This window comes from Haliotis cracherodii, unplaced genomic scaffold (genome assembly GCF_022045235.1).
Source record: "Haliotis cracherodii isolate W230 unplaced genomic scaffold, xgHalCrac1.p SCAF_14, whole genome shotgun sequence".
NCBI lineage: Eukaryota > Metazoa > Mollusca > Gastropoda > Lepetellida > Haliotidae > Haliotis > Haliotis cracherodii.
The window spans coordinates 4,035,638-4,057,894 of NW_027266269.1; the positions used below are offsets into that span (position 1 = coordinate 4,035,638).

The following is a 22,257-nucleotide window of genomic DNA, read 5'->3' on the forward strand; positions in this document are numbered from 1 at the left end:
AGATCGATGCTCATGATGTCAATTATGGATTGTCTGCTCCAGACTTGACTATTTACAGACTGCTGTCTTTTGCTGGAATATAGCTGAGTGTGGCGTTTTACAACAAACAAACATACAGCAAGCAAACAAACAAACATGAATGTTTATCATGCACTGATGTGCCTGCCCAATATTGATTGTCCATAACCCTGAACTAAGATAGCTGGAATATTGCTGACTGTGGTATAAAGCAAAGAAAATTCCAGGTTTTCCATCTCCACTTTAAGACCCGTGAAGATCCGGGGTAGAATAGGTCTTCAGCAACCCATGCTTGCCGTGAAAGGGGACTATGCTTGTCGTAAGAGGCGAATAACAGGATCGGGTGGTCAGGCTTGCTGACTTGGTTGATGCATGTCATCATATCCCAATTGTGTGGATCGATGCTCATGATATCAATCACTGGATTGTCATGTCCGGACCCGATTACTTACAGACCGCTGTCATATAGCTGGAATATTGCTAAGTGCGGCGTTAAACAACAAACAAACAAACGACATCTCCACTTTCCATATGTGTGAATCTGTGATTGTTTCATCATCAGCCAACGGGGGGTCACCTGGAGGTAAGAGTTTATTGTACCCGGCTGTCCTAGATTACACCATCTTCTTCATGTAGCTGCCTCATTTCATCTCAGTACCGGTGTCCTGTGTTCTCATCTTGTTTTCTACGTTTTCATATTTTGATTCATTACAATTTTCTCCTCGTCGTTGTGTCAGTGTTGAAAATCAACCAGGCCCTTTCCACTTTCACTGAGTTCACTCCTATCTAATCAGTGAGAGTAAGTTGACAGGTAGATTGCTTTGATAACCCATAGTTCTGCTAACATCAGTCTGCTGCTACTTTACCTCTAGCCCAAAGCCTGAGTCGAGTTAAACACCCCCGTGACGGTCCAGGGTGTAGTTGGTCTTCAGCAACACATGCTTGTCATAAGAGGCGACTAACAGGATCGGGTGGTCAGGCTCACTAACTTGATTGATGCGTGTCATCGTATCCCCATTGTGTAGATTGATGCTCATGATGTCAATCACTGGATTGTGTGGTCCAGACTTGATTATTTACAGACCGTCGTAGCTGGAATATTGCTGAGTGTGGCGTTAAACAACAAGCAAAAACAAAACTAACAACAGTCTGTGACGTTACCAGAAGCCCAAAGCCTGAGACAAAATTATGTTCAGTCTTGTAATCTCGGCTTATAATAGCCCGTTTTAGAACAAAACAGATGAAAATGATGCTAAGATGCAAGTTCAGACAAGTAAACTCTGATGTTTCTTGTGGGACAGACTGGCAATGATATTAGGCCCTTAATTATTAGAGGGCAAAAAGTTTAGCAGTCTGTTAATATGAGGATTGGATGGTTAAAATGGGTGACCTGGCTGGGTGCTCACTCTATCAGTCACTGGTTTCCTGGCCCAGCTTTGATTGTTTACAGTCTGCCATGTTATAGCTGGAGAAGACCAGCTAGTTGATTTCCATCCCCAATTATATGTTGATGTTACTTTTATCTTCATATCACTATAACCGGTTAACAATAAAGAGCTGACAGTTAATAATGATGTGACATTTGTTGAGCAATGATTGAAACTAGAAGAGGTACTAGGGTCCTTTAGGTTTTCTTCTGTAGTATTTGCATCTAGGGAGCCCTAAATCTTTCACTTTGGACATTAGGGCTTTCAAAAGGACCTTTCCTGCTTATTTTTTAACAATGTGGGGCGTAAAATATCAACATCAAAGCACAGCCGTTATTATTTTGCATTCAGAACTGCCTGTTTACATTTGGTTTCAAGATAGGTAAGCTGTTCCAAATGTTATGCTTGCTCGTACAGAGAATTTAGAAGTTGATTGTCTAATTAGAAAGTTCACCTGACATAATAAGGATGTTGATGGAATATCGGAGTTAAACATCAGATTTCCAGTAAACTATGGTTATAACAAGCTCAAAGGGGCCACTAATTTTAATTTGTTATAAGCATATGTATAGCATATATACAGCAGTGACTGGGGAAAAAAATAAGTTTGTCATATCCGTCAGTTCGTTATAAGCGTGTTCGTTATAAATGTAGTTTACTGTTCTTGAGATTCGTCCATGGGTGTACACATCTGTATGTCTGTATGTTGTGCCTGTTGTCTGTCTGTACGTCGGTGGTCTGTAGCTGGTCTGTGTGTTGAAGGTCTGTGGCTGATGTCTGTCTCTACATTTCAGAGTCTGGGAGAAGCCATGACAGGAATCTCCCAGCATGCCAAGAGAGGAGACATTGATGAGTTCTGTGACTCTGTGAGGAATTTCGCCAACTCCGTGTGTGGACTGACAGAAGCGTCTGGGCAGGTAGGTGTTATGCAGTTATACCACGTTATTCCATAGCATTGTCTTTGGTGTGGTCTGTTAGAAGCCTCTGGGCAGGTAGGTGTTACGCAGTTATACCATTACCATTTATTCCATGGCGTTGTCTTTGGTGTGGAACCAAACTGACTTAAAATGTCATTATTCTTCATCAGAGATCAGGGCTTCAGACCACTGTCTTTGACTCCATGATTCTAGAGAATATTTCACAGGCATGTCCAGACTTAGTGGATGTTCTAGGACATTGAAAGTTTGTTGTTATGTCCTGATTGTGTTTTTTCAAAATTAGAAATGATCCATAAGAATGTTGTACCAGTGGAAGATGGAACCATGACACTGTCATGGTCATGTCAGTGTACATGACATAAACGCATTAGGAAATATCCTAAAGTCTCTGGCCCAATGGATTCCAGCATCCTATGGTGGTTGTAGGAGGCGACTAGGGGATCGGGTGTCAGCCTCGCTGACTTGGTTGATGCATGTCATCATATCCCAATTGCGTGGATCGATGCTCATTATGTCAATCACTGGATTGTCTGGTACAGACTGGATTGTTTACAGACTGTCGTCATATAGCTGGAATATTGCTGAGTGCAGCGTTTAACAAACAAACAAACAAACATGACATAAACGCATTATAAAATATCCTAAAGTCTTTGGCCCAATGGATTCCAGCATCCTATGGTGGTCGTAAGAGGAGACCAACTGGATCGGGTTGTCAGACTCAGTGACTTGGTTGGTAACGTGTCATCGTACCCTTGCTGTGTGGATCGTTGCTCTCAATATTGATCGGGGCGGTCGGGTAGCCTAGTGGTTAAAGCGTTCACTCGTCATGCCGAAGACCCGGGTTCGATTCCCCTCATGGGTACAATGTGTGAAGCCCATTTCTGGTGTCCCCCGCCGTGATATTGCTGGAATATTGCTAAAAGCGGCGTAAAACCATTCTCACTCACTCAATATTGATCACTGGATTGTCTGATCCAGAATTGATTGTTAACAGGTCTCCCTCATATAGTTGGAATATTGGTGAGTATGACGGTAAACAACAAACAAACAAACAAACATTCAACAAACAAACATTCCAACCAACATTGTGTGTGTGCTGTTGTATGGAGACTGCATGAAGGTATATCTGTATTGCAGGCTGCCTACCTGGTAGGTATCGCTGACCCTGCCTCGGAACCCGGCCGGCCCGGCGTTGTGGATCAGTCCCAGTTCTCCCGGGCCAACCAGGCCATTCAGATGGCCTGTCAGAACCTCACCAACCCTGCCAGCTCACAACAGCAGGTAGGTGGCGCTGTGCTGTGCTGTGCTATCATTGTCTATACACTACCTGCAGACCCCAACCTCCAAGCAGGGTGGTGTTTTGACCACATTACACCATCTTATCTCTTTTGAATCATAAAGTAGAAAATATAATTGGAAATGGAATTTCATTTGAAAGAAAAAAAAATTAAATATAATTATGGGTATTTGTTATTGAAGTTTAAAAATGAACACAAAATATTGATTGACATAACAAAACATAATTACATGCATAATATTCCTGTTATTGTTAGTTAACTGAACTGACTGTTATGGACGAAAATCACACACAAGGACGTAACTCACAGGCAATCAAGGAGGGAAATAAACTAAAATTGAACATGACGTCTTTTCTTATCCAGGGATTTATCTAGACTGCAGTCTGTAGAAAATATCAGTGTCAAATCCAAAATTGGAAGTGAAAATTTGTCCATTTCATGCTATCATAGTATATAAAAATGATGTCTTAGAGCTGTCTAATCCGTATAAGGAACAATGAGGAGAAAGTAGCTTTAATGTTTAGTTTACATAATAAATTACAATTTTAAGATACAATTTTAAAATAATCTGAAGTTAGGAAAATAAGAAATTTAAAAAATCCCATTTTTGTACAAAAGGAACATTTTTTTCCAAACTTGCCTGCCAAGAGCATTCGTTTGGAATTCTAGATACATCCCTGTTGTGATTTTATTGTCATTGACGTGAAAATGTGTTTTGTTGTGGAACACTTCGTAATTTGATCAGTTTAAATATTATTTAAAACTGAAGTAAAGAGTTTGATAAACATAAATTATCTTCGATAAAATGTCATTTTTCATAATTGATTATTGATCAAAATTATTTGTGACTTCTAAAGTTGTAATGTTTTTTTCTGTAGTGAGCATGAAGCTTGTGTCTTGGGTAGTCGGCCATGTTCTGCCTTGCCTTGTTTATTCCAACACATCTAACATCAACATCAGCTAATACGATTTTGGATCACTTCTACAAAATATGTTTGAGCAAAACATCCCTAAGAGTGTGCTCGTCGTCACAGCGTCATACTACTGTCTAGCAGTAGGGAGTGATGTAAGACCTAGTTAGTTCAAGCCGGAATGAATACCGCCCTGTGAACTCCGCCTCATACCACTGTCTAGCAGTAGGGAGTGATGTAAGACCTAGTTAGTTCAAGCCGGAATGAATATCACCCTGTGAACTCCGCCTCATACCACTGTCTAGCAGTAGGGAGTGATGTAAGACCTATTAGTTCAAGCCGGAATGAATATCACCCTGTGAACTCCGCCTCATACCACTGTCTAGCAGAAGGGAGTGATCTAAGACCTAGTTAGTTCAAGCCGGAATGAATACCGCCCTGTGAATCTGATCCTGTCATCTCCTTTGTAGCATCTTCCTGAGGCAAGGGAGTTAACTGATCTTAAAAGTCAGGTTACCACCCTTGCCAAACTAGGCTGGAATGATGGAGTTATGTTTTGGCTGGACTAGGTCTATCCATCGTCCAATCAAAATCCTGTAACATCCTGTAACTCGACAGCCGGTTCATAAACAACATGGCGACCGCCCTGCTGATTTCGGTTAATTGCAGGATTTGCATAGCATGTGTACTGTCAACTGGGCATTGACAGATATTTTCCAAATATTTTCATGTATTTAATCAACATGCTCAAGTGATTTGATGCACTTCGCGAGGTAAAATCCTTTTTAACACAATAGAGATCTTTATTGTCGATGAAAATGGAGGAAAGAAAACTCCAAAGTTCCTAACAAAAATTATGTAGACACATACAATTGGGCAAGACTATCATGTTTTGGTGAATTGTTTGGTTAGTGTGAACAAAATAAGGATTAAATATTTCAAATTTCATTTTGGTTCTTCAAGACGTTTTGTGAATGTGTTACAATTATCATATGGATGAAGCCAGCATCATTGGGCCACAGTTTTGTGTGCTGGACCTGAGGTTAGAGTCATCGATAAGAGAAAAATACTTTTCAGAATATATTTTTCACTTTTAAATTTTTTGGGATTTAAAAAAAAAAGAGATTTAAAAAAAAGAAGTGTTCTTAAGTTTAGATACGGAAGGTGACGAGCCTCTCTAAGATGTTTTGGTGTACAGTGTAGATGAGTGGGATATGCCTGTGTATCGCATGCCTGTTGTATGCCCTGTGAACCGCTGGAGAACACTAACACTCGCTACACTCCCACACCTTCAGGTGTAACAGTAAATATGTATCACAATAAATAATTAGGTGACTGTTATTTGAAACTTATTATTTAACTTACTATTGTTTAACATAGTAAATAATCAAGATTAAAGTGTTCTTGTATTTAGGGTATATCTGTAATAATAAGTTGTGTGATCTTGTTGAGACAATGTAGCTTTAAGAATCTGATGAATTGTATTTGATTTTGTGAAAGCATGGTGAATAACAATATGAAGAGCTGTTAAAGCTAAGTCAATGATAGGTAGTGGTAATAAGAGGAATCCTGCTATTATAACGGAACTGCATGGTGTGAACTTTCCACTTTGACCTTTGACCTAGGTGAATGTTCAAGCGCAGGTATGTGTTATAGGCCTATACTTACTACCTGTGTTAATCTGTATTATTGATATAACCTCAATAATAATAATAACTGTTTTCATTGGTTGAGCGGGTCAACTCAGATGTTAACTCAATGTTGATTGGTTCAAATTGTCTTTAAAGTTATATTTCAAAATTATTTATCAGTTTGTCCCGATTTGAACTAATCGGGATGTGTTCTCTCTGAATTGACCCTGCCAGTGAGACTGCTCGTTATATGTTTGTTTAACAGTAACCATGGTAACTTTTTGTTTTGTGAAGTACTACGAGTCATGGGCTGTAAGATCTATGGTAAGCTGGCATCCGTTTTGCCCGACACGTCATGTCCGAGGTCCTCGGCCATCAATCGCTTCTGTCAGTTCCGCCCACAGTCTTCAGTTGCGTCTTGTCTCATGCATGCTTACACAGGCTGGTCCGGCCGCTACACAGCGAACGTAGAAGGGGTCCGTGATGAACGTGACTTACGTAGGGACTGCAGTTTGTATGGATGACTTAGGATGCAGTGACAGGTCAGGTGTTAGTGTATCGTATCGTAAGCAGGGAGTGTAGGCATAAGATAGGCACAGAATGTAGAAGGGGACCGTATTGAACGTGACTTACGTAGGGACTGCAGTCTGTATGGGTAAGTTAGGATGCAGTGACTGGTCAGGTGTTAGTGTATCGTATCCCAGGCAGGGAGTGTAGGCATAAGATAGGCATAGGGGACGTTGTGATAGTAACAAATATTGACAGACTAAAGCTAATAACCTTACTAAAAAAGTCTCGAAAATTACAGTTGAAAGCCTTGAAAATTTGGTGTTTCATATCTGTATGAACCTTGGCAGGAGACGTAGTGAAAGTATTGTACATGGACTATAATATAAAGAGGTGATGTCGTTGAGATGAGAAATATGACAGGTACATAACATAGGTTTGAAATTAATGCCAAGAATTGGCCAGAGTGCTACAAGCAATACAGGACAAGAGGTATCTCCATGGTAATATCGCAGTAGACAGTACGAGACACGTAGCTTCAGGATAATCTCTAGCATCAAGCCGGGCCAGCCTCAGGACATCGTGACGTACCATGTGCCACATCAGTAATCATCCTCAGTTGATTACTCGTGCATATTGAGCACAACTCTTTTTTTCTAGATGTGCATTATCCTAATGTGGACTCAGTTGCTGTTTAAGTTTGTAGGTCGTGTACAATGTAAAGGCTTTTCATAATTTTTAAACACTGGTGTTATAATTGCTCATTAATTTTCTGTATCCGTTAACTGTACGTATATATATATATACATGCCCCAGATGTATATGTGTTCCTCTTGTCCTCCATCAGCTGAGGCCTTCTGTAACTATTGTAAACATTAGCAGTTTTCCTGTAGCTAGTATCTCCCAGTAGTCACGTAATCACATGTATAAACTTCCTTTTCAAATATGGTCAGTGTAAAATGATAAACTGTAACATGAATGTAAAATATGCTGATCTATTATTTTCATATTGTCGTCTTCAAACAGTTTCTTGTTGATTAATGTAAACCAATTGCAGGTCCTATTTGAGGGGATCTTAGCGCTACAACTGTTGTAACTAAGAATAAGTAGCGCTAAGATAGATAAATTGCTTACCTCATTGTTATACTTAGCTCATCCCAGTTTAATGTTCTCTGTTAATGTTTTTCTTTAAAAAACTCTTTATCAGGGGAGATAATCTGGGTTTTTGTTTAAAATTGTTAATATTGTCCTTGCTTAAGAGACTACTAATACTGTTGTATTTTATTAATGTGCTGTTTTTCTTTAGAAAAACTCTTTAGCAAGGGAGATAATCCAGGGTTATTTTAAATGACATTTAATATTGATGTCGTTATTATTGACAATCAATTCATTATGTGCTGTACTCTTATATAGCACATTAACATCAGGGGAAGTAACTCTTGTACAACTAATTATGATGCACTCGGCAGGTTGTATTGCCAGCATGTATCAGGTCAGAACAGTTCCTGAAAGCACATGTTTATAACAGTGATATGTGATACACACAGGACTTGACATGTGATGCCATGTTTTATACTGTGCAGTTTTCCCAGACATTATTAAGAATATATCCAGGCGTCAGTCCCAGATGAATTCTACAATAAAGGCATACTCATTTCCCTAAAACTGTAATACAAACTCATTATGTTCTCTTTCATTGATGGTTAGATGTGTGCTTGGTTTATGTAAGAGAAGGAGTTTATGATGGAGGAGTAAGCATATACTCCGACATAATAAAGAAGTGTCCCTCATAAAAAAGAAGTTGACATCCATCAATTCTGTCTCTTATGTGATCACTTCCAAATGCCACTCAAAGACTTGATAGTTTATGTGGTCATGATACCACCATACGGTTTAAAAGTGAGAATTCTATATTTTGAATTTCGTTTTATTGTTGAATTCATATTTCGTATGTTTGAATCGTGTGTTAAATGCAAAATTGACGGAAAAACTTGAAAATAATGAAAATTAGTGTATTGGTTGATAAAAAAGGTCAAATCCGTGATTTTTCTGCAATGTTGCGATGATTTACGTTTACATTGAGTAGGACTAGCTGATAAAAATCTAAGTTATACTCAGAGGTAAACAATCAACAGTAGTGTGAAATATCTCCGTATCCCTGGCAATAGTTGAGTTGTACTATATGAGAGTGTTACCTTGTGAAAGTTATGTATAACCCAACCAACAGAAACGCATCAAACACCTTGGTTTCCCTGTGTAATTCTCAATAATGTCTGGTAGTACTGCTCATCTGTTCTCCTCACAACGAAGGAGTAGGTGTTACCATGGTAACAGTACAAGCTAACCATGTATTGTACAAGTAACATCCATTAATGTCATTATTGTTTTGTCAGCCTAATATGTCCTGATGTCATGTTGACATCTGTGTTGTGTGAGCGCCCCCTGTGGGGATTCCTGGTTAGAATGGTTGCCCAGCAACCTACGCTGGTCGTGAGAGTTGACTTCATAGATCGGGTGGTCAGGCTCGGCGACTTGGTTGATTGCATGTCATCGTACCCCATCAGAGTGGATCGTTGCTCATTATATCAATCACTGGATTGTCTGGTCCAGACTCGGTGTTACGGTCTGCAGTCATACAGCTGGAATATTGCTGAGTGCTTCTTTTAACAACAAACAAACGTATATTGAGTTACCATGGTTACCGTGAATCTCCTGATCTCTGCAGGCTGTTGTGCGCCTCCCATCCCGAGAGCAGGTAACACCACACAGATTGTTCATTGGTTGCACACTTCTCAATTGGCTTTCAACTTTGCCCCTGGAGGCGGAATCCGCAAGACTTGCTCGCCTTCACAATGCCGTCCTGCCCCCGCCCCTGCCCTTACAGCCACCCCCTGCCCTTACACCACCCCCACTCCCTTAAAGCCACCACCACTGCCCTTACAGCCACCTCCCCTGCCCTTACAGCAACCCCCACTCCCTTAAAGCCACCACCACTGCCCTTACAGCCACCACCACTGCCCTTACAGCCACACACCCTGCCCTTACAGCCACACACCCTGCCCTTACAGCCACACCCTGCCCTTACATCACCCCCACTCCCTTACAGCCACCACCACTCCCTTACAGCCACCCCCACTCCCTTACAGCCACCCCCACTGCCCTTACAGCCACCCCCACTGCCCTTACACCACCCCCACTCCCTTACAGCCACCCCCACTCCCTTACAGCCACCCCCACTGCCCTTACAGCCACCCCCCACTGCCCTTACAGCCACCCCCCACTGCCCTTACAGCCACCCCCACTCCCTTACAGCCACCCCCACTCCGTTACAGCCACCCCCACTGCCCTTACAGCCACCCCCACTGCCCTTACAGCCACCCCCACTCCCTTACAGCCACCTCCACTCCCTTACAGCCACCCCCACTCTCTTATAGCCACCCCCACTCTCTTATAGCCACCCCCACTGCCCTTACACCACCCCCTGCCCTTACACCACCCCCACTGCCCTTACAGCCACCCCCACTGCCCTTACAGCCACCCCCACTGCCCTTACTGCCACCCCCACTGCCCTTACAGCCACCCCCACTGCCCCTACAGCCACCCCACTGCCCTTACAGCCAAAACACCCACCCCCGCCCCCCAGCCACCACCACTGCCCTTGCTGCCACCCCCACTCCCTTAAAGCCACCACCACTGCCCTGACAGCCACCACCCCTGCCTTACAGCCACCCCCACTGCCCTTACAGCCACCCCCACTCCCTTACAGCCACCCCCACTCCGTTACAGCCACCCCCACTGCCCTTACAGCCACCCCCACTGCCCTTACAGCCACCCCCACTCCCTTACAGCCACCTCCACTCCCTTACAGCCACCCCCACTCTCTTATAGCCACCCCCACTGCCCTTACACCACCCCCTGCCCTTACACCACCCCCACTGCCCTTACAGCCACCCCCACTGCCCTTACAGCCACCCCCACTGCCCTTACTGCCACCCCCACTGCCCTTACAGCCACCCCCACTGCCCCTACAGCCACCCCCACTGCCCTTACAGCCAAAACACCCACCCCCGCCCCCCAGCCACCACCACTGCCCTTGCTGCCACCCCCACTCCCTTAAAGCCACCACCACTGCCCTGACAGCCACCACCCCTGCCTTACAGCCACCCCCACTGCCCTTACAGCCACCCCGTGCCCTTACAGCCACCCCCACTGACCTTACAGCCACCCCCACTGCCCTTACAGCCACCCCCCTGCCCTTACAGCCACCCCCCGCCACCCCCACTGCCCTTGCTGCCACCCCCTGCCCTTACAGCCACCCCCACTGCCCTTACAGCCACCCCCACTGACCTTACAGCCACCCCCAATCCCTTAGAGCCACCCCCCCTGCCCTCACAGCCACCCCCACTGCCATTACAGCCACCCCCACTGCCCTTACAGCCACCCCCACTCCCTTACAGCCACCCCCACTGGATGTATTCAATCAGTTTCCTCTGGAAGCTATACAGAGCATACTTCCCCTTTATGAAGCCTAAAATTTCCCAATTCCTTGTCCAGATTATCCAGCTAGTCCTTACAGGGATGCGATGGTAGACAGGGACCCATGTACCCCCATGCTTGTATCCCGTGCAGATGCTAGGGCAGGATAGGTCCTCAGTACCCCTGCTAGAGCAGAATAGGTCCTCAGTACCCCTGTTAGGGCAGAATAGGTCCCCAGTACCCCATACTAGAGCAGAATAGGTCCCAAGTACTCAAGGCTTGGGCAGAATAGGTCCCCAGTACCCCTTGGAAGGGCAGAATAGGTCCCCAAGTACCCCATACTAGAGCAGAATAGGTCCCAAGTACCCCATGGAAGGGCAGAATAGGTCCCCAGTACCCCATGGAAGGGCAGAATAGGTCCACAGTACCCCATGGAAGGGCAGAATAGGTCCACAGTACCTCATTCTCGTGGTCCGTGCAGATTATAGGTCAGAATAGGTCCCCAGTACCTTTGCTTGTCTTACTGTACAGTCCCTGACACAATAGACCCCGGTATTCCATGCCTGTAAGAGTCCATTACACCAGGGATCCAAGAGTCCCTGACACAATAGACCCTGGTATTCCATGCCTGTCAGAGTCCATTACACCAGGGATCCAAGAGTCCCTGACACAAAAGACCCCGGTAGTCCATGCCTGTCAGAGTCTATTACACCAGGGATCCAAGAGTCCCTGACACAATAGACCCCGGTATTCCATGCCTGTAAGAGTCCTTTACACCAGGGATCCAAGAGTCCCTGACACAATAGACCCCGGTATTCCATGCCTGTAAGAGTCCATTACACCAGGGATCCAAGAGTCCCTGACACTATAGACCCCGGTAGTCCATGCCTGTCAGAGTCCTTTACACCAGGGATCCAAGAGTCCCTGACACAATAGACCCCGGTATTCCATGCCTGTAAGAGTCCATTACACCAGGGATCCAAGAGTCCCTGACACAATAGACCCCGGTATTCCATGCCTGTCAGAGTCCTTTACACCAGGGATCCAAGAGTCCCTGACACAATAGACCCCGGTATTCCATGCCTGTAAGAGTCCTTTACACCAGGGATCCAAGAGTCCCTGACACAATAGACCCCGGTATTCCATGCCTGTAAGAGTCCATTACACCAGGGATCCAAGAGTCCCTGACACTATAGACCCCGGTAGTCCATGCCTGTCAGAGTCCTTTACACCAGGGATCCAAGAGTCCCTGACACAATAGACCCCGGTATTCCATGCCTGTAACATGTATCCATTGTTGATCATCCATCACGAGTACTTGGCTGTGTGGCCGCCAGGGAGGACGAGGTTCAAGCCATGATGTACATGATTATGATGTCTTGTTGCCACCCCGTCACCCACCACCAGCACCGTGTCCACGTCTGTATGTTCTCAGTGTCTGTATGTGCCACGAGTGTACATTGTAAGGTCAAATACCCTGTACAGTTATCAGGAAAAATGTCGGGGTCGGGTAGCCTAGTGGTTAAAGCGTTCGCTCCTCACGCCGAAGGCCTGGGTTCAATTCCCCAAATGTGTTAAAGACCATCTCTTGTGTCCCTGCCGTGATACTGCTGGAATATTGCTGAAGGCGGTGTAAAACAATACTCACCCACTATTAGGAAACATGGCCTTTATTGGGCATTAAGAAATCTGGCCCTCGTGCACATTTCAGCGCAAGTTCAATGCAAACAAAAATTGTCTCACCCTGACTCACTTACCATTAACACAGTAAACGTATTTGTTTCCACACCAGTTATTCTTTAAATTGGTGCCGAAAACCAACCATTTTGTATCTCAAAATAATGGAATTTATGTTGACCAGTTTCCGTTTTATATGTGCTGCTTTTGTTACGTAGCATCCCCTCATGTCACCCTGCCCCCCATTGACACACCCACCCCCTCCCATAGACACCCCCCACCCCCTACCACCCACCCCAGCCTGCATGACCATGCCCTGTCCTTGTCAGGACAAATTCAGCTTCAGTTTCGCAAAAGCATTTAAGTGTTGAATACAAAATTGTCAAATTGATTTTGTAATGTAAGCTTTCTCTGTGGCTGTCATGTGTGGAGTCTGTGTTCAGCTCTGTTCAAATTGTCCATTTGATCACCGTGAAATGTTGCAATTCTAAAACATGCTCAAATATCTCCTTTGAGACAACTGTTATTGGATATACTCAACGTGGAAATTTGTTCTGCCATAAATTCTGAAATTTCACTGTTGCTTCATCTGCACTTTCAGTTTGAGCATTTTGGCACATTTCTTCTAGTTACATCAATTTCACATTTTTCTTCTGTTTGGGCAATTTTGTGTGTTGGCGAAGGTGCGAGCACGTTTAGCTGAAATGTCGTCATAATCAACTTAAATTGAAGTGTCACCATCAACGTTAAACTAATTCAATATGTTGCATGACACTAAACATTACCGTAATACGAACTGAAAGTAACCTGACCTTGACATTGGAACAGCGTGGAGATAGCATGATGTGATGCTGTATGGTTGCAGGTGCTGTCTGCCGCCACGGTCGTCGCCAAGCACACGTCCGCGCTGTGTAACGCCTGCAGACTGGCCTCCTCCAAGACGACCAACCCTGTTGCCAAGAGACATTTTGTACAGAGTGCTAAGGACGTGGCTAACAGCACTGCCATGCTAGTCAAGGCCATCAAGGTGAGAAGGCATTCTGACTGTGTGTTTGTGGCAGGGTGATACAGCTGTATGGTGTACTGACTGTGTGATACAGCTGTATGGTGTACTGACTGTGTGTTTGTGGCAGTGTGATACAGCTGTATGGTGTACTGACCTGTGTGATACAGCTGTATGGTGTACTGCCCTGTGTGTTTGTGGCAGTGTGATACAGCTGTATGTCGTACTGACTGTGTGTTTGTGGCAGTGTGATACAGCTGTATGGTGTACTGACTGTGTGATACAGCTGTATGGTGTACTGACTGTGTGATACAGCTGTATGCTGTACTGATTGTGTGATACAGCTGTATGGTGTACTGACTGTGTTTGTGGCAGTGTGATACAGCTGTATGGTGTACTGACTGTGTTTGTGGCAGTGTGATACAGCTGTATGGTGTACTGACTGTGTGTTTGTGGCAGTGTGATACAGCTGTATGGTGTACTGACCTGTGTGTTTGTGGCAGTGTGATACAGCTGTACAGTGTACTGACTGTGTGTTTGTGGCAGTGTGATACAGCTGTATGGTGTACTGACTGTGTTTGTGGCAGTATGATACAGCTGTATGGTGTACTGACTGTGTGTTTGTGGCAGTGTGATACAGCTGTATGGTGTACTGACTGTGTTTGTGGCAGTATGATACAGCTGTATGGTGTACTGACTGTGTGTTTGTGGCAGTGTGATACAGCTGTATGGTGTACTGACTGTGTGTTTGTGGCAGTGTGATACAGCTGTATGGTGTACTGACCTGTGTGTTTGTGGCAGTGTGATACAGCTGTATGGTGTACTGACTGTGTTTGTGGCAGTGTGATACAGCTGTATGATGTACTGACCTGTGTGTTTGGGGCAGTGTGATACAGCTGTATGGTGTACTGACTGTGTTTGTGGCAGTGTTATACAGCTGTATGGTGTACTGACTGTGTTTGTGACAGTGTGATACAGCTGTATGGTGTACTGACTGTGTGATACAGCTGTATGGTGTACTGACTGTGTGTTTGTGGCAGTGTGATACAGCTGTATGGTGTACTGACTGTGTGTTTGTGGCAGTGTGATACAGCTGTATGGTGTACTGACTGTGTGTTTGTGGCAGGGTGATACAGCTGTATGGTGTACTGCCCTGTGTGTTTGTGACAGTGTGATACAGCTGTATGGTGTACTGACCTGTGTGTTTGTGGCAGGGTTATACAGCTGTATGGTGTACTGACTGTGTTTGTGACAGTGTGATACAGCTGTATGGTGTACTGACTGTGTGATACAGCTGTATGGTGTACTGACTGTGTGTTTGTGGCAGTGTGATACATCTGTATGGTGTACTGACTGTGTGTTTGTGACTGTGATAAAGCTGTATGGTGTACTGACTGTGTGTTTGTGGCAGGGTGATACAGCTGTATGGTGTACTGACTGTGTGTTTGTGGCAGTGTGATACAGCTGTATGGTGTACTGACTGTGTGATACAGCTGTATGGTGTACTGACCTGTGTGTTTGTGGCAGGGTGATACAGCTGTATGGTGTACTGACTGTGTGTTTGTGGCAGTGTGATACAGCTGTATGGTGTACTGACCTGTGTGTTTGTGGCAGTGTGATACAGCTGTATGGTGTTCTGACATGTGTGTTTGTGGCAGTGAGATACAGCTGTATGGTGTTCTGACTGTGTGTTTGTGGCAGTATGATACAGCTGTATGGTGTACTGACCTGTGTGTTTGTGGCAGTGTGATACAGCTGTATGATGTACTGACCTGTGTGTTTGTGGCAGTGTGATACAGCTGTATGGTGTACTGACTGTGTGTTTGTGGCAGTGTGATACAGCTGTATGATGTACTGACCTGTGTGTTTGTGGCAGTGTGATACAGCTGTATGGTGTACTGACCTGTGTGTTTGTGGCAGTGTGATACAGCTGTATGATGTACTGACCTGTGTGTTTGTGGCAGTGTGATACAGCTGTATGGTGTACTGACTGTGTGTTTGTGGCAGTGTGATACAGCTGTATGGTGTACTGACTGTGTGTTTGTGGCAGGGTGATACAGCTGTATGATGTACTGACCTGTGTGTTTGTGGCAGTATGATACAGCTGTATGGTGTACTGACCTGTGTGTTTGGGGCAGTGTGATACAGCTGTATGGTGTACTGACCTGTGTGTTTGGGGCAGTGTGATACAGCTGTATGATGTACTGACCTGTGTGTTTGTGCAGGCTCTGGACAGTGACTTCACAGACCACAACCGGCAGCAGTGTGCAGAAGCATCTCGGCCTCTCATCAATGCAGTGGAGGAACTCACCACCTTCGCCTCATCACCAGAGTTTGCCAGTAAACCCGCCAAGATCAGCCACCAGGTACACAGACTGGGTCGTTGGTTTCATTTTCCAACCAGGATTATTTCTGTAAAAGTCCATAAAAAACGAAATAAGAAAGAAAGTTCCCTAAGACTTTATAAAATGTCTTTAGTTCTGCCTTGTTATTCAGAGTAGGCACAGGTCATGATGTGATGAGGCCGTCTGGGGGTTTACCAGATTCTTTTTGAATTTTAATCGGACTTGCAGATTAATATTTACTTCAGATTTATGTATACTTGGTAAGTCTGTCACAGCAGCCCTGTGGACCATGCTAGTTACTGGTGTGTGGATGTTGCAGGCACGGCGTGCCCAGGAGCCCATCACGATGTCGGGCAAGGCGATGATCGATGGGGCGTGTCACATGCTGCAGGCCGCCAAGCAGCTGGCCATCAACCCCCGCGACCCCCCCACATATCAGCTGTACTCCAACCACTCCAAGAGCGTGTCCGACGCCATCAAGAGACTCGTATCGGCCATCAAGTAAGTTCCCAGTCTCACATCACATGCAGTTGAAACCCGTGAAGACCCGGGTTAGATTTGATCTTCAGCAGCCCATGCTTGTCATAGGAGGCGACTAAAGGGATCAGGTTGCAGACCAACTGACTTGGTTGATGCATGTCATCGTATCTCAATTGTTTTGATCGATGCTCATGATGTCAATCACTGGATTTTCTGGTGAAGATTGAATTATTTATAGACTGCTGTCATTTAGGTGAAATATTGCTGGGTGCGGCGTTAAACAACAAAGGTACTAGCTATCTAGCATGATCTAGTCAGTGCCAGCATCCACATGACTAGATACGACTGACGTATGGTCAACCTCTCCCTGTCACTGTGTGTCTGTATGTTGGTGAGTCAGCAGTGCTTCAGCAGTTGAAAGTGATAGATAACACGGTCACCTACTAAGTGCTGTCTATGTCTGTACTGATAATCCTCATCCCCGTCTCCCTCCCTCTCCTCCACCCACAGAGACACTGCCCCAGGTCAGAAGGACCGTATATATCTGTACTGATTATCCTCACCCCCGTCTCACTCCCTCTCCACCCACAGGGACACTGCCCCAGGTCAGAAGGACCGTATATATCTGTACTGATTATCCTCACCCCCGTCTCACTCCCTCTCCACCCACAGGGACACTGCCCCAGGTCAGAAGGACCGTATATATCTGTACTGATTATCCTCACCCCCGTCTCACTCCCTCTTCTCCACCCACAGGGACCTTGCCACAGGTCAGAAGGACCGTATATGTCTGTACTGATTATCCTCACCCCTCGTCTCACTCCCTCTCCTCCACCCACAGGGACACTGCCCCAGGTCAGAAGGACTGTATATATCTGTACTGATTATCCTCACCCACGTCACACTCCCTTTCCTCCCTCTACCCACAGGGACACTGCCCCAGGTCAGAAGGAATGTGACACTGCCATCGACAAGCTGAACCACACAATCCGCGACCTGGACCAGGCCTCCCTGGCGGCCATCAGCCAGAACCTGGGCCAGCGCAATGACAAGACTCTCAAGTCCTTCCAGGAGCAGATGATCAACAGCGGCCGCGAGATCCTCGACACCATCGAGGCCATCCAGCGGGCAGCCAAGTGCAAGCCAGAGAACCTGGGACACCTGGTCAGTGGGCAAAGCTGGAGAGTTACTGTGTAACATCTGTATAACATCTGTGTAACTGTGTAACATCTAGTTACTGGGATATCCCAGTAGGCAAGGCTGGAGAGTTACTGTGTAACGTCTGTGTAACTGTGTAACATCTAGTTACAGGGATATTGGGTTGACTCTGTGCTGCTATCTATAAACGGTTTTGATTTTGACTTATAGCTGCACTGTTCTACATCTTTTTTTGAACTTATCAGGCAGGATAAAGAATCTTTACCATCAGGTTTCCAGCTCAATCAGTAATAATCTAAGATATGTACTCATATTTGAAGTTAAGCGTCTTAGGAAATGAATCATGTTGCACTTGTCAGCATCAACATCGATCATAGGGAGCAGCAAAGAATTGCAGGATTGTGCTTCAGCAGCTAGATTGATGGAATGGCTGTAGTTATTTTATTTACTTCTTACTCAAACTGTTCTTAATATCTTTTCTTCTCAAAATGTGCATTGCCAAGGAGCCATGTTTGTGAATGATTTTGCATCCAATCATCTGTTGAAATGAGGCCTGCTTGATGCAGTCCAGTACAATGTCCTCACTCTTGTCCTCTGTGTCGCAGATCAACACCATGTCCTCCTACTTCGAGCCTCTCTCTGACGGGGCTATCGGGACAGCCTCCAAGAACCTCAACTCCAAGCAACAGATGAACGTCCTCGACCTGTCCAAGACAGTTGCGGAGTCAGCTCTTCAGTTCCTCTACGCTTGTAAGGAGAGCGGTGGAAACCCCAAGGTAGGTGGAGCATGAGGAGGAGGGCATCCAGATCCAGGAGGTGGACACACCGCCCTTGTAATAGATGCTTAGCCACAAGTACATTGTAACCTCACTGAGATGTTAAACAAGGTGGAGCGTGAGAAGGAGGGCATCCAGATCCAGGAGGTGGACACACCACCATTGTAATAGATGCTTAGCCACAAGTACATTGTAACCTCACTGAGATGTTAAACAAGGTGGAGCAGTGTAGGGGTGTACTGACCTGTGCGTTTGTGCCGGCTCTGGTCGGGAGTATCATTGTCACAATGTGTGTGACAGCTTCGTGGTCTAGTGGATAGACTGGAAGGTCAGTGGTTCGGTTCATTCCCCGGCCACGTCATACCAAAAGACGTTGAAAGCTGGTACTTGTTGTTACCCTGTCTGGCGCTCGGCATTAAGGGGCTAAAACAAGGACTGGTCGGCTCGGAGTCAGTATACTGTGTCTGAGTGGGGTATTCATGTTAAACTGCGGCATGGTATCTCAGTGAGCTAGCACTATAAATCGGCATCTGTCTGGACTAGTACAAGCAGCCACACAAACACACACACGTACATGCGCGTCGCTATATGAGTGCAATAATCTTGGATGTGGCGTTAAACCCCAATTCACCTCACCTCATACCAAAATATGTTGAAAGATTGTACTTGTTACCCTGCATCAAGGAAATAGATTAGGACTAGTGGACTGGGATTCGGCATAATGTGTCAGAGAGTCAGTGTTGGTGTGTTTTGGGAGAGATTTTGAAAATGTGTCACAGAAAATATATGAAATCAGGGAATATGTATCTGTATGAACTGTGTGATGTTGCAGGCGATGCAGGCTCACGGCAACGTGGACGGAGCGGCGGAGGACATGAAGGACGTCCTCCAGGACCTGCTGCAGACCATCGAGGAGGCCGCCTCCCAGTCCGGCGCCGTCAGCAGCATGATCGACAGCATCAGCAAGTCCATGGCACGGGTAGGTGTCGATCTAGTCAAACACATTGATGGATTAACAGGACTTTATCCCTGTGGTGATTCCGTGTTAGAATCGGTCCCCAGCAACATTTGCTGGTCGCACGAGGCGACCGAATCGGATGATGGGACTTAGTGACTTGCTTGATTGTGAGTCATCCTTCCCATCAGCATGGATCGTTCACTGGGTTGTCTGGTCCAGACTCGATTATTTACAGGCCACCATTGTACAGCTGGAATATCGCTGTCGGAAAACAAGAAACACAGTTTGACTTTATCATGCAGAAGTGTAGCTGTGAGGTCGAATTTAGTGTTATAAGCTCTATGAGTCAGTCTACCATGGCGGTTTAAAGCTTCTGAGTGGTCCAATCCTTTGAATGTGTTAGACCGTGATTTTGTTGTTGATCACATAACTGCAAAAGAAACTATTTTTTTGAAAGCACTTCTTTCTTGGATCCTAATGGGAGGCAATTTCAAATACAGATTTTACTTGATAAAGATTATTTGACACTGTGTTCCCAGATTATATATGTGAAGGTAAGTGTGCAGGAGGTAATCATTGAGCTGTGACTGTTCCAGACTGACGAGATTATCGCCACGGAGGGAACATCGTTTGTGGACTACCAGACCAACATGGTGCGCCTTAGTAAACAGATTGCCCGGTCAGCACAGGACATGGTGAGAACAGCAGGCTTAATGTTTAAAACATTGTTGACACATATCGACACCCTCATGTGTGACCTGACACTATAGTTCACAGGAGACAGAACATTCCTCCACAACATCATGTAGTGGTGGATATAAACTGGTAACCATTCTTTCCTGAAGAGTGATAATGTAATAGACTCCTAGACAAAGTCTGAAAAGCCCCCTGGATAGCATAACTGTCTTGACTTGGCTCTGCAAACGCTTATTAGGAATGCGTCTTCAGTCCTCCAATGCTTCACACTGATAGTTTGTGTTGTGCTTCAGATCGGCAAGTCCACCACCAACGTGCAGGACCTGGGGCAGCTGGCCAACCTGTTGACCCGCGACTACAGCCAACTCTCCAACAACTCCCGCGGAGCCGCCGCCGCCACCAACAACCTCGAAGTAAGCTGCCCACCATTGTTCTGTAGCCCCACAGCACAGCCTCCCATACAGCTGCCCAGCATTGTTCTGTAGCCCCACAGTCTCCCATACAGCACAGCCTCCCATACAGCACAGCCTCCCATACAGCTGCCCACCATTGTTCTGTAGCCCCACAGCACAGCCTCCCATACAGCACAGCCTCCCATACAGCTGCCCACTATTGTTCTGTAGCCCCGCAGCACAGCCTCCCATACAGCTGCCCACCATTGTTCTGTAGCCCCACAGCACAGCCTCCCATACAGCACAGCCTCCCATACAACACAGCCTCCCATACAGCACAGCCTCCCATACAGCTGCCCACCATTGTTCTGTAGCCACACAGCACAGCCTCCCATACAACACAGCCTCCCATACAGCTGCCCACCATTGTTCTGTAGCCCCACAGCACAGCCTCCCATACAGCTGCCCACCATTGTTCTGTAGCCCCACAGCACAGCCTCCCATACAGCTGCCCACCATTGTTCTGTAGCCCCACAGCTAAGCCTCCCATACAGCACAGCCTCCCATACAGCTGCTCACCATTGTTCTGTAGCCCCACAGCACAGGCCTCCCATACAGCTGCTCACCATTGTTCTTTAGCCCCACAGCACAGCCTCCCATACAGCACAGCCTCCCATACAGCTGCCCACCATTGTTCTGTAGCCCCATAGCACAGCCCCCCATACAGCTGACCACATTGTTCTGTAGCCCCACAGCACAGCCTCCAATACAGCACAGCCTCCCATACAGCTGCTCACCATTGTTCTGTAGCTCCACAGCACAGCCTCCCATACAGCTGACCACATTGTTCTGTAGCCCCACAGCACAGCCTCCCATACAGCTGACCACATTGTTCTGTAGCCCCACAGCACAGCCTCCAATACAGCACAGCCTCCCATACAGCTGCTTACCATTGTTCTGTAGCCCCACAGCACAGCCTCCCATACAGCTGACCACCATTGTTCTGTAGCACCACAGCACAGCCCCCCATACAGCTGACCACATTGTTCTGTAGCCCCACAGCCTCCCATACAGCTGCTCACCATTGTTCTGTAGCTCCACAGCACAGCCTCCCATACAGCTGCCCACCATTGTTCTGTAGCTCCACAGCACAGCCTCCCATACAGCTGCTGTACAATATACATATTTCTGTGTAGATCGGCAACCGAATCCGGACGGCGGTGCAGGACCTGGGCCGGAGCTGTGTGGAGGTGGTGCAGGACGCTGGCAACCTCCAGGCCAACCCCACCGACTCCTACGCCAGGAAGGACCTGTCAGAACATGCCAAGAGCATCTCAGAGAAGGTGGGTGTCCTCTCAGTGATACAGAACTTGATGCAGAATAATCTAAATCTGTATCAGTGGGCCTTAGTCAGACTCATATGATTGATTTTGCCTACCTGTAGGCCTTGGCCTGAAAGTCATAATTGATTGTACCTACCTTTGGGCCTTGATCTGAAAGTCATAACTGATTGTACCTAACTTTGGGCCTTGATCTGAAAGTCATAATTGATTGTACCTACCTTTG

General features: G+C 46.0%; 1 protein-coding gene across 1 annotated transcript in view; it reads left to right on the top strand.

Moving 5' to 3' along the window:
* LOC139460973 (talin-1-like) overlaps nucleotides 1-22,257 on the top strand; it is a 161,210-nt gene that overhangs the window by 107,037 nt on the left and 31,916 nt on the right. The window contains exons 34-47 of the mRNA XM_071242435.1: nucleotides 581-601; nucleotides 2,240-2,362; nucleotides 3,521-3,664; nucleotides 6,518-6,547; nucleotides 9,456-9,485; nucleotides 13,749-13,910; nucleotides 16,112-16,252; nucleotides 16,551-16,732; nucleotides 17,641-17,875; nucleotides 18,475-18,645; nucleotides 19,478-19,624; nucleotides 20,200-20,298; nucleotides 20,593-20,712; nucleotides 21,888-22,034. Of these exons, the coding sequence (XP_071098536.1) occupies nucleotides 581-601; nucleotides 2,240-2,362; nucleotides 3,521-3,664; nucleotides 6,518-6,547; nucleotides 9,456-9,485; nucleotides 13,749-13,910; nucleotides 16,112-16,252; nucleotides 16,551-16,732; nucleotides 17,641-17,875; nucleotides 18,475-18,645; nucleotides 19,478-19,624; nucleotides 20,200-20,298; nucleotides 20,593-20,712; nucleotides 21,888-22,034 (1,752 nt within the window). The remainder of the gene's footprint in view (nucleotides 1-580; nucleotides 602-2,239; nucleotides 2,363-3,520; nucleotides 3,665-6,517; nucleotides 6,548-9,455; nucleotides 9,486-13,748; nucleotides 13,911-16,111; nucleotides 16,253-16,550; nucleotides 16,733-17,640; nucleotides 17,876-18,474; nucleotides 18,646-19,477; nucleotides 19,625-20,199; nucleotides 20,299-20,592; nucleotides 20,713-21,887; nucleotides 22,035-22,257) is intronic.